The sequence below is a fragment of the Acomys russatus genome, chromosome 19 (assembly GCF_903995435.1).
Source record: "Acomys russatus chromosome 19, mAcoRus1.1, whole genome shotgun sequence".
NCBI lineage: Eukaryota > Metazoa > Chordata > Mammalia > Rodentia > Muridae > Acomys > Acomys russatus.
In genome coordinates, this window is record NC_067155.1 from 12,663,059 (window position 1) to 12,674,727 (window position 11,669).

The 11,669-nt window shown below is 41.3% G+C and overlaps 1 protein-coding gene across 1 annotated transcript in view; it reads right to left on the reverse strand.

The window, feature by feature from the left end:
- The window catches only part of LOC127203199 (carcinoembryonic antigen-related cell adhesion molecule 3-like), a 30,833-nt gene extending 20,478 nt beyond the window's left edge, over positions 1–10,355 (reverse strand). The window contains exons 1-3 of the mRNA XM_051161995.1: positions 10,218–10,355; positions 7,132–7,204; positions 5,218–5,577 (exon numbers count right to left, since the gene is read on the reverse strand). Of these exons, the coding sequence (XP_051017952.1) occupies positions 5,218–5,577; positions 7,132–7,204; positions 10,218–10,355 (571 nt within the window). The remainder of the gene's footprint in view (positions 1–5,217; positions 5,578–7,131; positions 7,205–10,217) is intronic.
- Positions 10,356–11,669: the final 1,314 nt, after the last annotated feature.

Sequence of the window (11,669 nt, forward strand, 5' to 3'; positions counted from 1 at the left end):
CCCAAAAAAGCAAACAGCAACAACAACAACAACAACAAAACCACACACACAAACTGAGGCAATCCTAGAAATGGAAACCTAGGAAAGAGAACAAGAACTACAGATACAAGCATCACCAACAGAATAGAAGAGATGGGAGAGAGAACATTAGGCATAGAAATATGATAGAAGAAATTGATACATCAGTAAAAGAAAATGCTAGGTCTATAAAGTTTCTATTAGAAAACGTGCAGGCAATGTTGGACACCATGAAAAGACCAAACATAAGAATAATACAAATAGATGAATGAGATGGCCAGCAAAAAGGCCCAGTTAACGTCTTCAACAAAATCACAGATGAAAATTTTCATAACCTAAAGAAAAAATACTATGAACATGAAAGAAGCTTAAATATCACCAAAGATATTGGACCAAAAATACAATCCTCACTGGGTTGGTGGCACATGCCTGCAATCTCAGCACTCAGAGAAGCAGAGGCAGGTGGATCACTGTGAATTCAAGGACAACCTGCTCTACAAAGTGAGCACTAGACAGCCAAGGCAATACAGAGAAACCCTATCTTGAAAAAACAAAAACAAAAAGCAAAAAAAAAAAAAAAAAAAAAAAAAAAAAAAAATCCCTCAACACATAATTATCAAAACACTAAATATACACAACAAAGAATGAAGATTAAAAGGCACACAGGATAAGGGCAAAAATAACATACATAGGCAGACTATTAGAATTACACCAGACTTCTCAACAGAGACTCCAAGAGCCAGAAGGGCAAGCTCAGTTATCACCTAGACGCTAACAGAATACAGATACTAGCCCAGACTCCTATATCTAGTAAGCCTTTCATTCACCGTAGATGGAGAACGAAGATATTCCATGGGAAAACCAAATTTAAAAAATACCTACCACAAATACAGCCCTACAGAAAATACTAGAAGCAAAAACAAAACAAAACAAAACAAAAACCCCAAAAAAGAAAAATACAGAATGAGACAACAACAACAAAAAACCCCCAAACCAAAAAAACACCACCACCACCACCAACAACAACAAAAACAAAATGAATCTAAGGAGATTAGCTGTACTCAAGAAAACACAGGAAAAATATGATTTTATATCAGCAAAAACAAGATAAGGGAGGTACAAAAAACATTCACACTCACACCAGCAACATCAAAGTAACATGAATTAACAATCATTGGTCATTAATACTTCTCAAAATCACTGGGTTCAATTCCCCAAATAAAAAGACATGGGCTAAGAGAATGGCTGAGAAAACAAGCTTCATCCTTTTTCTGCATACAAGAAACACACCTCAGCAACAAAGATAAACATTACATCAGGATAAAGGGCTGAGAAAATTTCCAAGCAAATTTACACAAGAAGTAAGATGGAATACCCATTCTCCTATATAACATAATAGACTTTCAATCAATATTAATCAAAAGAGATAGGAAAGGACACTTCATACTCATCAAAGGAAAAATCCACCAAGATAATGTCTCAATTCTGAACATCTATGCCCCAAATGCAAGGGCACACACATTCTCAAAAGAAGCATTACTAAATCCCAAATCACACAATGCACCACACTCATTAATAGTAGGAGACTTCAACACTCTTTTTAGCAGCTCATGGAACCTTCATCAAAATTGAGAATATATATGATCACAAAACAAACTTCAACTGATACAAAAAAACTAAAATAATTCCTCTCATCTTATCAGACCACCATGGATAAAATCTGGAGTTCAACAACAATAGAAACAACAAAAACCCTAAAAGACCATGGAAACTGTATAAGTGTATGCTCAACAATCATTAGTTCAGAAAAAAGAAAGAAATTAAAGAAGTTCTAGAATTCAATGAAAATGAGGGCATAGCACACCCAAATCTATGGCATACAGTAAATGGAGCCAGAACAGGAAAGCTCATAGCACTAAGCACCTTCGTAAAGACAGTGGAGAGATCCCACACTTGTGACTTAACAGCCCACCTGAGCTCCAAACAACAACAACAACAACAACAAAACCACAACCAAGAGGAGTAGATGGCAGCAAATAATCAAACTCATGGCTGATTCAGTAATATAGAACCAAAGAGAACAATGCAAAGGATCAACAATAAAAAAGATGGTTCTTTAATAATTTCAACAAGATAGATAACCACTTAGCCCAACTAATTAAGAGGCAAAGAGACAGCATCTAAATGAACAAAATCAGAAATGAAGGGGATATACAAGAGACATGGAGGAAATCCAGAGAATCATTAGGTCTTATGCGACAAACCTGTAGTTCACAAAATCTGGAAATCTGAACAAAATGGACAAATTTTTAGATAGATACCACTTACCAAAGTGAAATAAAGATTGAAATAGTCCTATAACACCAGAAGTAATAGAAGTAGTGTTTAAAATATCTCCCAACCAAAATAAAAGGGCAGGGCCAGATGTTTTTAGAGAAGAATTCTTCCAGATTTTCAAAAAATTAATTGTCAAAATATTGCACAAGATAGAAACAAATGGGACATTTTCAAGTTCATTCTATGAAGTTAGAATCACCCTGATAGCTAAACCACACAAGGATTCAAATAAGACAGAAAATTCCAGACCAATATCTTCCATGACCATCGATGCAAAACTACTCAATAAAATATTCACAAAACAAATCCAAGAACACATGAAAGATATTATCTACCATGATCAATAAAGCTTCATCCCAGGGAGGCAGGGGGATTTAACATTTGAATATCTATCAATGCCATCCACTATATAAACAAACTAAAAGTAAAAATCACATAGTCATCTCATTAGATGTTGAAAAACCTTTGACAAAATCCAACACACCTTCATGATAAAAGTCTTAAAGAGATCAGAGATACAAAGAGCACACGTAAACACAATAAAGAAAATATAAATCAAGCTAATAACTAACACTAAATTAAATGGAGAGAAACTCAAAGCAATTCCACTATAAGCAGGAAGAAGAGAAATCTGTCCACACTCTCCATATCTAATCAACATAGCACTGAATGTTTTAGCTTGAGTTATAGACAACTAAAGGAGATCAAGGGGATAGAATTTGGAAAGAAAAAAGTCAAAGTATCACTATTCACAGATGATATGAAAGTATACATAAGTGACCCCCAAAATTTTACCACAGAACACCTACAGCTGATAAACACCTCCAGCAAAGTGGCTGGATGCAAACTTAACACAAGAAATCGATAGCCCTCCTGTATATAAATGACAAATATCTGAGAAAGAAACTGGGAAAATCCCTTCACAATAGAAATGAAAATTATTAAATATCTTTGTGTAACTTGAACTAAGCAAGTGACAAATCTGTATGACAATACCTTGAAGTCCTGGAAGAAAGAAATTGAAGAAGATATCAGAAAATGAAAAAATCTCTGATGCTCATGTACTGGTGGGATTAACATAGTAAAAATGGTCTTCTAACCAAGGGCAATCTATATATTCAATACAATTCTCATCAAAATACCAACACATTTCTTTGTATCCTCAAAAGAGAAATTCTCAACTTCATATTAAAAAAAAAAACCCCAGGATAGCTAAAACAATCCTGCACAATCTTTAGAAGATGTCACCATCCTTGATTTCAAGTGGTTTGAAAAAGGGATAATAATAAAAACTGCATGTTACTGGCATGAAAACAGACACATCTATCAATTGAATTAAATCAAAGACCTAGAAGAAAACCCACACACCAATTGACATCTCCCTTTTGACAAAGAAGCCAAAGAACATACAATGGAAAAAAGGAAGAATCTTCAACAAATGGTACTGTTCTAACTGGATGTCAGAATGTGGAAGACTGCAAATGGAGCCAAATCTCTCACCGTGCACAAAACTCAAGTCCAAGTGGATCAAAGACCTCAACATAAAAACAGATGAACTCTGGGCCCATGGGAGCTCAGAGAGACTGAACCACCAACCATAGAGCATGCATGGGGTGGCGCTAGACCCCTTACACATATATGGCTGATGTGCAGTGTGGACAACATTTGATTTCCCTAACAATGAGTGTGGAGGCTGTCTCTGACTCTGTGGCTTGCCTTTGTATCCCATTCCACTAGCGGTGTTGCTATGTGAAACAAAATTTGGAGAGGATGTGTTTAATCTGGCTGAGGTTTGAAGTCCTTTAGTGGATTATTCGCCTTTGGGGTCCTCCCATTTTCTGATAAAAAGGAAAAGAGGGGATGAAGTGATGGATCTCAGGTTAAGAGCACTGGCTGATCTTCCAAAGGTCTGGAGTTCATCCTAGCAGCCACATGGTAGCTCACAACTATCTATAGTAAGATCAGGTGCCCTCCTCTGGTAGATATAACATTGGATACATAATAAATAAACAGGAAAGAGGGGATTGTAGGGAACATGAGGGTGTGACAGGGAGGTGAGGAGGAAGGCGGACGGTTTCCAGCTGTAAAGAGATTAAATAAACAAATTAATGAAAAAAATCACCTCTCAAAACAAATTTCAACACCTGTGGAAAACAAACGAATGAATGAATGAATGAGTGAATGAATGTAGTCTCAGACCATGCAACACTCTCCATGCTTCCTGCTGTTCCTCTCCCTTCTGTCTTTATTATTCAGTCGTAGAGTCCACACAATGAGCTACAAACTGCTGAGCATCCATGTGCCCTCTTCTGTATTGTAGCTTTGGTCTGTCAGGAACAGTGCAGGACCCTCAGCATTTGGTGTATGACACAGAAAACCAGCTGTGAACCAAGTCTGATCTGTGTTCTTAATGCTGTGGAAACATGGATTTTGATTTCAGCAAGCATGTTTCATAAATGCCAGAGAGGTATCCAAAAGAACCAGCTGAGTGATGAGTGGGGGAGAGGATTGTCCCATTATCACTACAAGCACCAGCCAGTGTTATTGCACAGAAAAATGCCCAGGAGCAGATGTATCAGGAGCCTCTCACACCCTTGGTGTGTGTGAGGAAGTGACCTGAGTCCCTGAAAGAGGGCTCTGGCCTCCAGCATCCCATGAAGGGCTTCAAGATGATGCTACCACTTTCTCAGCTGTGTGATGTGTCTGCCCATGTGGTCCCTGGGCCTTTCTGAAATGCCTTGGACCTCTGTCTAGGTCTTTCCCAAAGGAAATACATAAAGGGGAGAAATGAATATGATTCGCTTGGCGATATGTATGTCTGGTAGAGTAAACCCCACCCAGCCTACAGGGTGAATCACTTACTGTACACATAGAGGTATATGGGTGATGTTGATACAATTTTTTCTTGCCTATTGTATGTTTGTAAAATGTAGAATCCTATGTCCTTCTGGGTGACGTTGCTGATCTGCAGAGATCCATCCCTGTAGACTGTCTCTCTGCCACTGTGTTCAGGCCCTGTGACACTTTGTTTAGCATTCACTGCATACAGTGCAATCTCATGGCTCTTTTCTACCATCCCTTTGAACCAGACAAAGGATTTAAGATACTTTGGCAGACTTTTAGCAAGTAGAAGGACATTTTCTCCCTCAAACACTTTGCGTGGTACTGATTCAATCTTGACATAGGTAGTGGTAGAAAAGTGCCAGCATATTACAAGGGAGGCTAGAAGGAAAGAGAGAGAAATGATTACTAGTAAGTGGGTGTGATCATCACTCAAGTGTGTGGGTAGGGGTGTACCTACCCATCTTAATGGAAGTCAGGAATATCACCACCATTCCCTCAGAGTCTGTCAGTGTGTATTTACCTCTCTTAGAAATTCTCTGCTCAAGTGTCTGCCTGGCTCACCCTTCACTGTCCCTATATTTGGTGTGAGGATGCTTCACTAACCTCTTTCCCTAGAAAGTTTTCACTTTCTGACTATTTTCTTTTCCATTTGTGGTACCAGGAAACCCCTAAAATCATCTTGCAGATACTCTAATTTCTGGTCCACTATGACCAGGGCTATGGGAGGACAGGGTTTAGTCTGCAATATTAGGACGGTTAACTTCCTGGAGAAGACCTGGACATGAATGGCAGGAGGAAGGAAGGAAGCAAGGAAGCAAGGAAAGAAGGAAGGAAGGAAGGGTGTTCCCATGGGTTAATCTACAAAGTTCCCAGGTTTAGAGCAAACAACAAATAGTTATACTCAAAGGGAATTTAAATATTCTTATATTACCTATGTATTGTATGTGTGGGTTTGTGAAGGCTTGCTCATGTCTCAGTGTGTGCACATGAGAGTGCATACCACAGCAACAGTATAAAGGGCAGAGAAAAGAATCTGTGAGTCTGTTCACTCATCTAATGTGTCAGAGCTGAAGACTGAATTCAGGTTTTCATGTCCTCCACACACTGAGCCATTTCGCTGGACACTCCTCTTGAAATCTATTTGAAGAGTTACTTGGTCATGGTTGGGAGCATCCGTCTACAGAACAGAGCAGCTGCTGTGATTTGGTTTGAGTAGAGACCAATGGGGCTCTTCTTTCCTCATCACCACCTGTTGCCAGAGAGCTTCAAGAGGCTGAATTGATTTCTCTTTGTCCTTTTTCCCTATTATTTCAATCAGAAACCCTGGATCTCATCTTGGGATCCTGTCCTCTTTAGAAGACTCAAGCCCCACTCTAAATTCCCCTCCACCGACACACAGTCAGGGATTGGTGACACTTACCCAGGAGCAGGAGCCCCTGCCACTCTTTGAATGAAAGCATGGGGGACACCATCATCTGACTTCTCACTGTGATGTACTCTGGGGAGAAGAGTTTCAGCTCCAGCAAGACTCCCGGCGTCTGCTGTCTGTCCTCCCTCTGAGCTGTTTGTCTTCTCAGGAAGGAGCACTTCACAGAATCCCACGGACTGCAAGTGGTGGGGTCTATGTCTAAGGAGCTGCTATGTCCCTTCCACTTTCAGGGCTGCCTCTGCATCCTTCTCATCTTTTCTCTTTACCTTTTTCCCCCCAAGCAACACATTGAGCAACAAGGCTGATAAGCATCCCTGTGACCTCAGAGAACAACAGCTCATCCCAGGGCTGACATCTGCCATGTCTGTGTGTCTCTGTGACACAGAGACAAAGCAGAGTACCCAGTCTGCCTTGGGTCCCTATTGCTATGGGAATGTGGGGTTTCCCAGCAGGAAGGTGAAAGATGCCTCTGAGGGCTTGAAAGAGACCAGATGAGTGATAACCAGTGATGATTATCAGTCCTTTATCACTAATGTCCCCAGTAAATCTCCTGTGCCAGGAGAGAAACCCAGGAGCCTTAGTGTGAGGAGTTTCACATCCTCAGTGTTGGGGGAGAAGTTGTCAGTGTGTCCTGGAAAGGACTGCGGGCTCCTTCTTCCTATGGAGTGTTTCGAAGCAGCCTTCCATCATTTTGTGTTGGCTGAGCTGTGTGTTGAGAGAGCCTAGGTTATTTCTAAACTTTCTGGGTCTCCTTTGGCCTTGGTCTAAGGTGCTGCATAAATTCTGTATTTCCCTATGGAAGCTTCTGGGAAGGGGAACATTAAGATTCCCCAGACAGGGGTGTTCTCAAACAAAATGAATTGAATAGGGTCTTGAGAGGGTGTTCCATGTTTGAGGGCCTGGATGGATACCAGACTCCTAGGCAAAGTCATGGCTCAGGGAAACAATTTTCTGAGTGTTGAGCATGTGTCCTCATATTGTCTCCTGGAGATCAAACGGAAAACAGCAACCTCATGTCCATGCCAACAGCAGGGATGGTCCACAAGTCAAATGTGTCCTGCCATGGTCCTTTCATCACAGGTGGGAGGTATGGCTTGTCATCTGGCTACTGTGCACTCCAGAGCTCCTGTTTCCATCTAATGTAGGGTGCATCTAGACAAGATTCCAGATTTTTCCTGGGAATCCCCGGACTAAAGGTGAAATAAGACTTGATCCAGAGGAGGAGCCTTGTGCTCAGAAAATTTCAAAGAAAATTCCTATAACATTGGCTATGTATTGAGAGGATAAGGGTCTTAGAGAAAGTCTGTACCTTCACTGGCTGGCTGATCGCTAGTGTTTAAATCATTCATTCTGTTTGCCCACCAGCTGCTTACGGGGTCTGCTCTTGACTACATAGAACATTGATCCAAATGGCTGTGTCCTGTGCTCTTCCCTACAGACTGCTCTAGGTCCCTTTTTGTTGCTATGATTAAAAACACCCTGAGGATTAGCATCTCAAGGGAGAGTAAACAACATGTTTCCTTTCTTGGTCAGGGTCATTTTGTAGCACTGAAAGCAATCAAGACAGAAAACAGGATTCTGCCTGGCTCATCATCCACTGGCTGGATCTCTGGCTCATGCTTAGCTACCTAGCTTTCTTATATAACCAGGGACAATCTGCCTAGTGATAGTGCTGCCCACATTGGGCTTGTCCCTCATTCATCAATTAAGACAATCCCTCACAAACATGTCCACAGCCCAACCTCATAGGAACTTATTCAGTGGAATCTCTTTTCCTTAAAGACACCTCTTGGATGTGTAAACTAGGCTAACTATGAGATTGTTTCAGAATGTTAGTCGTCCTTGTCCACTGGGAAATGTCAAAAGAAGGTCTCCATTCTCCAAGTAAATATCCTCTCTGTTTCCTGCAGTAACCACAAGCATTGGTGTACACAGTCCTTCATAGCTGGACTCTCAGAGGTAGGACACAGCTCATGGCATCTCTCCTGGGTTTCACTACTCCAACTTCCCTGATGCTGAGCTCATGGACAACCTGATGTCCACCACTGACATTGTGAGGAGTAACTGAAACAGCATCACCAAAGCCCTGCTTTCATCCTGACGCAGGACAAGCTTCCCAGGCCATACATCACCTCCCTCTTCCAGCTCCAATTGAATCAGAGAGGAAGCCAATGCCCAGCCGAGACAAGTCAGGAGCTGTGAGCATTGTGGTAAAAGAGCATGAGCAAGGTTCAAGGCTCTAATTGGTCCTTCTGCATCTTGAAGAACAAAAATCAGGAAATCAAATAGAGGGGACTGGAAAGCATGAATGTGTGACTGAAAGAAAAACCTACTTGAGCTAAAGTACATGGTTCCCAAAGGGTGGGTCTTCCTACTTGGAAAAATACATGCACTTATATTGAAGACCAATCCAAGGTTAACCAGAAGAAATCAGAGATACAGGGAGAGAAGAAAGAAATGGAGCTGGAATCTCACGAGAGGCTTTGGAATATTTTTTTGCCTGTGAGCATGAGTTGGTAATTTACTTCTATATTCATAAGGCATCTCCCCAAAGCTCAGTGCGGGTATTTCAGAGATTAATGAACCAGGATCTTGACAGTGGTCCCATTGAGGACAGGGACAGTGTTAGAGACTAGGCAGATATAGGTTCTTCTATTGCTAATAGAGGTGTTTGGGATAAAGAACCCTAGGGAGTTTGACTGCGCCTTACAATAGGTAAGCCAACAGTACTGTGCAGGCGAGTGAGTGGCTGCATGTCAGGAGAGGTTGAAGTTTGCCTCTACGTGGAAATGGACATATGAGGAGGATACAGCCAGGGTCTCTGGACCATCTGGAGCAACAGAATTAAGCCATATGTGATGTCAGATTTGGGAAGGGAAAATACTGGTCTCTAGAAGGCTATATTATCTGTACTTCAACCTCAGGTAAGTATAGTTATTCTTGGCTGCATATGAATCTGTCCACCACAAGCATACCTGGTATCCACAGAAGCTGGAAGTGGGCATTGGATCCCCTGAACCTCAAGTTAAAGAATGTGATGAACTGCCTGTGTGTCCTTGGAATTGAACTTGGGTCTTCTGTAAGAGCACAGAGTGCTCCTAATCATTGAACCATGTCACCAGCTCTCCCAGGTAGATGTTTTTAGAGGCAGATCTGACTGGTAAAGTGTACAGAGCAAGAATATGCTGGGACTATGGCAGGAAGGGACATGTGAGTTTGGCAGATCTGGGCTAGGAATTTAGGACACTAACTTTCTCCATATGAGACCATTGTTTCTAATACCCAGGATTAAGGACAATGCATGCAGTATTACCTCTCCAAAATATACAGTAGCATAAAAAGAGAGGCACACAGCAAAGTTGTTTGAAGTAAGTGACTTGCTGTGCAGACAATCCCTGTGATAGGTACAGGATCTACTAAAGGAGGAGGACAAAATAAAGGGCTGTCACTTACTCTCCAGGGGTAGTGTCATCAGCAACACACACAATTTTTTGTCTACTAAATGACTTTTGGTTTCTTAGAATTCAGCAGAAATGCTCCATACTAAGGCGGCTTAGTTCTGTAGTCAAATCTAACTGTGTGTTCTCACTTCCTGGACCAGATGTCGTGACAAGCTGCTGATCACCAAGATTAACATCAGCTTCTCTCCATTCCCAACGCTTGAGAAGGCCTCCAGGGTGGAGTCACTGATTATCTGACTGCAGACAGACAGCTTGTTCTTCTTCATATCTGCTGACTGTGGACTCTGTGATCCTCACGTCGTCACTGTTGTGGCTGTATCTCAGTTCCCAATGATAGTACAGAGCTGTGGGTGTGAGGAAAGTTGATTTTTAGCTGGTCTACCAGTACCAAACCTGATGGCAGTTGGGATATTAGAGCACTAAGCCGTAGTCAGATGTCTACAAAGGCACCTAAAACAACCAGGCAACTCATTCTCTCAGATCAACATCACAGTAGGCAGAGATAAACAGCAGAAGCTGAAGGCACCCACACAAGGCAAGGTCTAGTGGTGCCCATGGCAATTCTTTGGTGACTCCCTGGCCAGAAGTCAAATACTGGAGTCTGGAAATGAATTCTTCAAGGAGAAAAGAGGGCCTTATTTCTACAGTTCTAGAAGTCACTGTAAATGGCCTTTCTGAGATATCTGTAGGTTAAGTAGATGGTGCTCACAGAAATATTTCATGAGAAACAAGGGCTTAAGCACCTTCCGCAGTATGGTGGGGTTCTGAGGATGAATGTGTCTCATTAGCTGAGAGGCAGGACACTGATAACCATATATTCACATGGGGACACATAACTGGTTGTAAGATTACACCTGGGGATTGTGTCATTTGCTCCTGAGTAAGTCATGGAAACAAGGAGAGAGCCTGACCCTACTCCTCCTGTTCTCAGGAGATTTTAAATTTCAAATTTCAGAACGCCAGGGCCAATCATCTGAAGACATGAATCCAACAGAAAAATGTAAGCAACAGAATCCAAAAACAAGGAGGAGAGAATCTCAGTGCCTGAAGATACAATAGAAGAAACTGATACATCTCTCAAAGAAAATAGTAAAACAGAAAATTTTGTGACAGAAGTCATCCAAGAAATCAAGGACACCATGAGAAGATGTAACCTCAGGATTATAGAAGTAGAAGAAAAGGAGGATGCAATGTTCCAAGGACCAGAAAATGTTTTCAAGAAAATCATAGAGGAAAATTTTCACAATCTAAAGATAGAGATACCCTTGAACAAATAGAAGGCCTACAGAATACCAAATATTCTTGACTGGAAAAGAAATTCCTCCTGCCACATAATAATCAAAATACTAAATTTGCAGAGCAAGGAAAGATATTAAAGGCATCATTGGAATAGGTCAAGTAGCACAAAAAGGCAGACCCATCAGGATTACACCTGACTTTCTAACAGAGACAATGAAAGTCAGAAGGGCCTGGGCTGAGATCATCCAGACACTAAAAGATCACAGATGCCAACCCAGACTACTATATACAGCAAAACTTTTAAGCACCATAGATGGAAAAAACAAGATATTCCATGACAA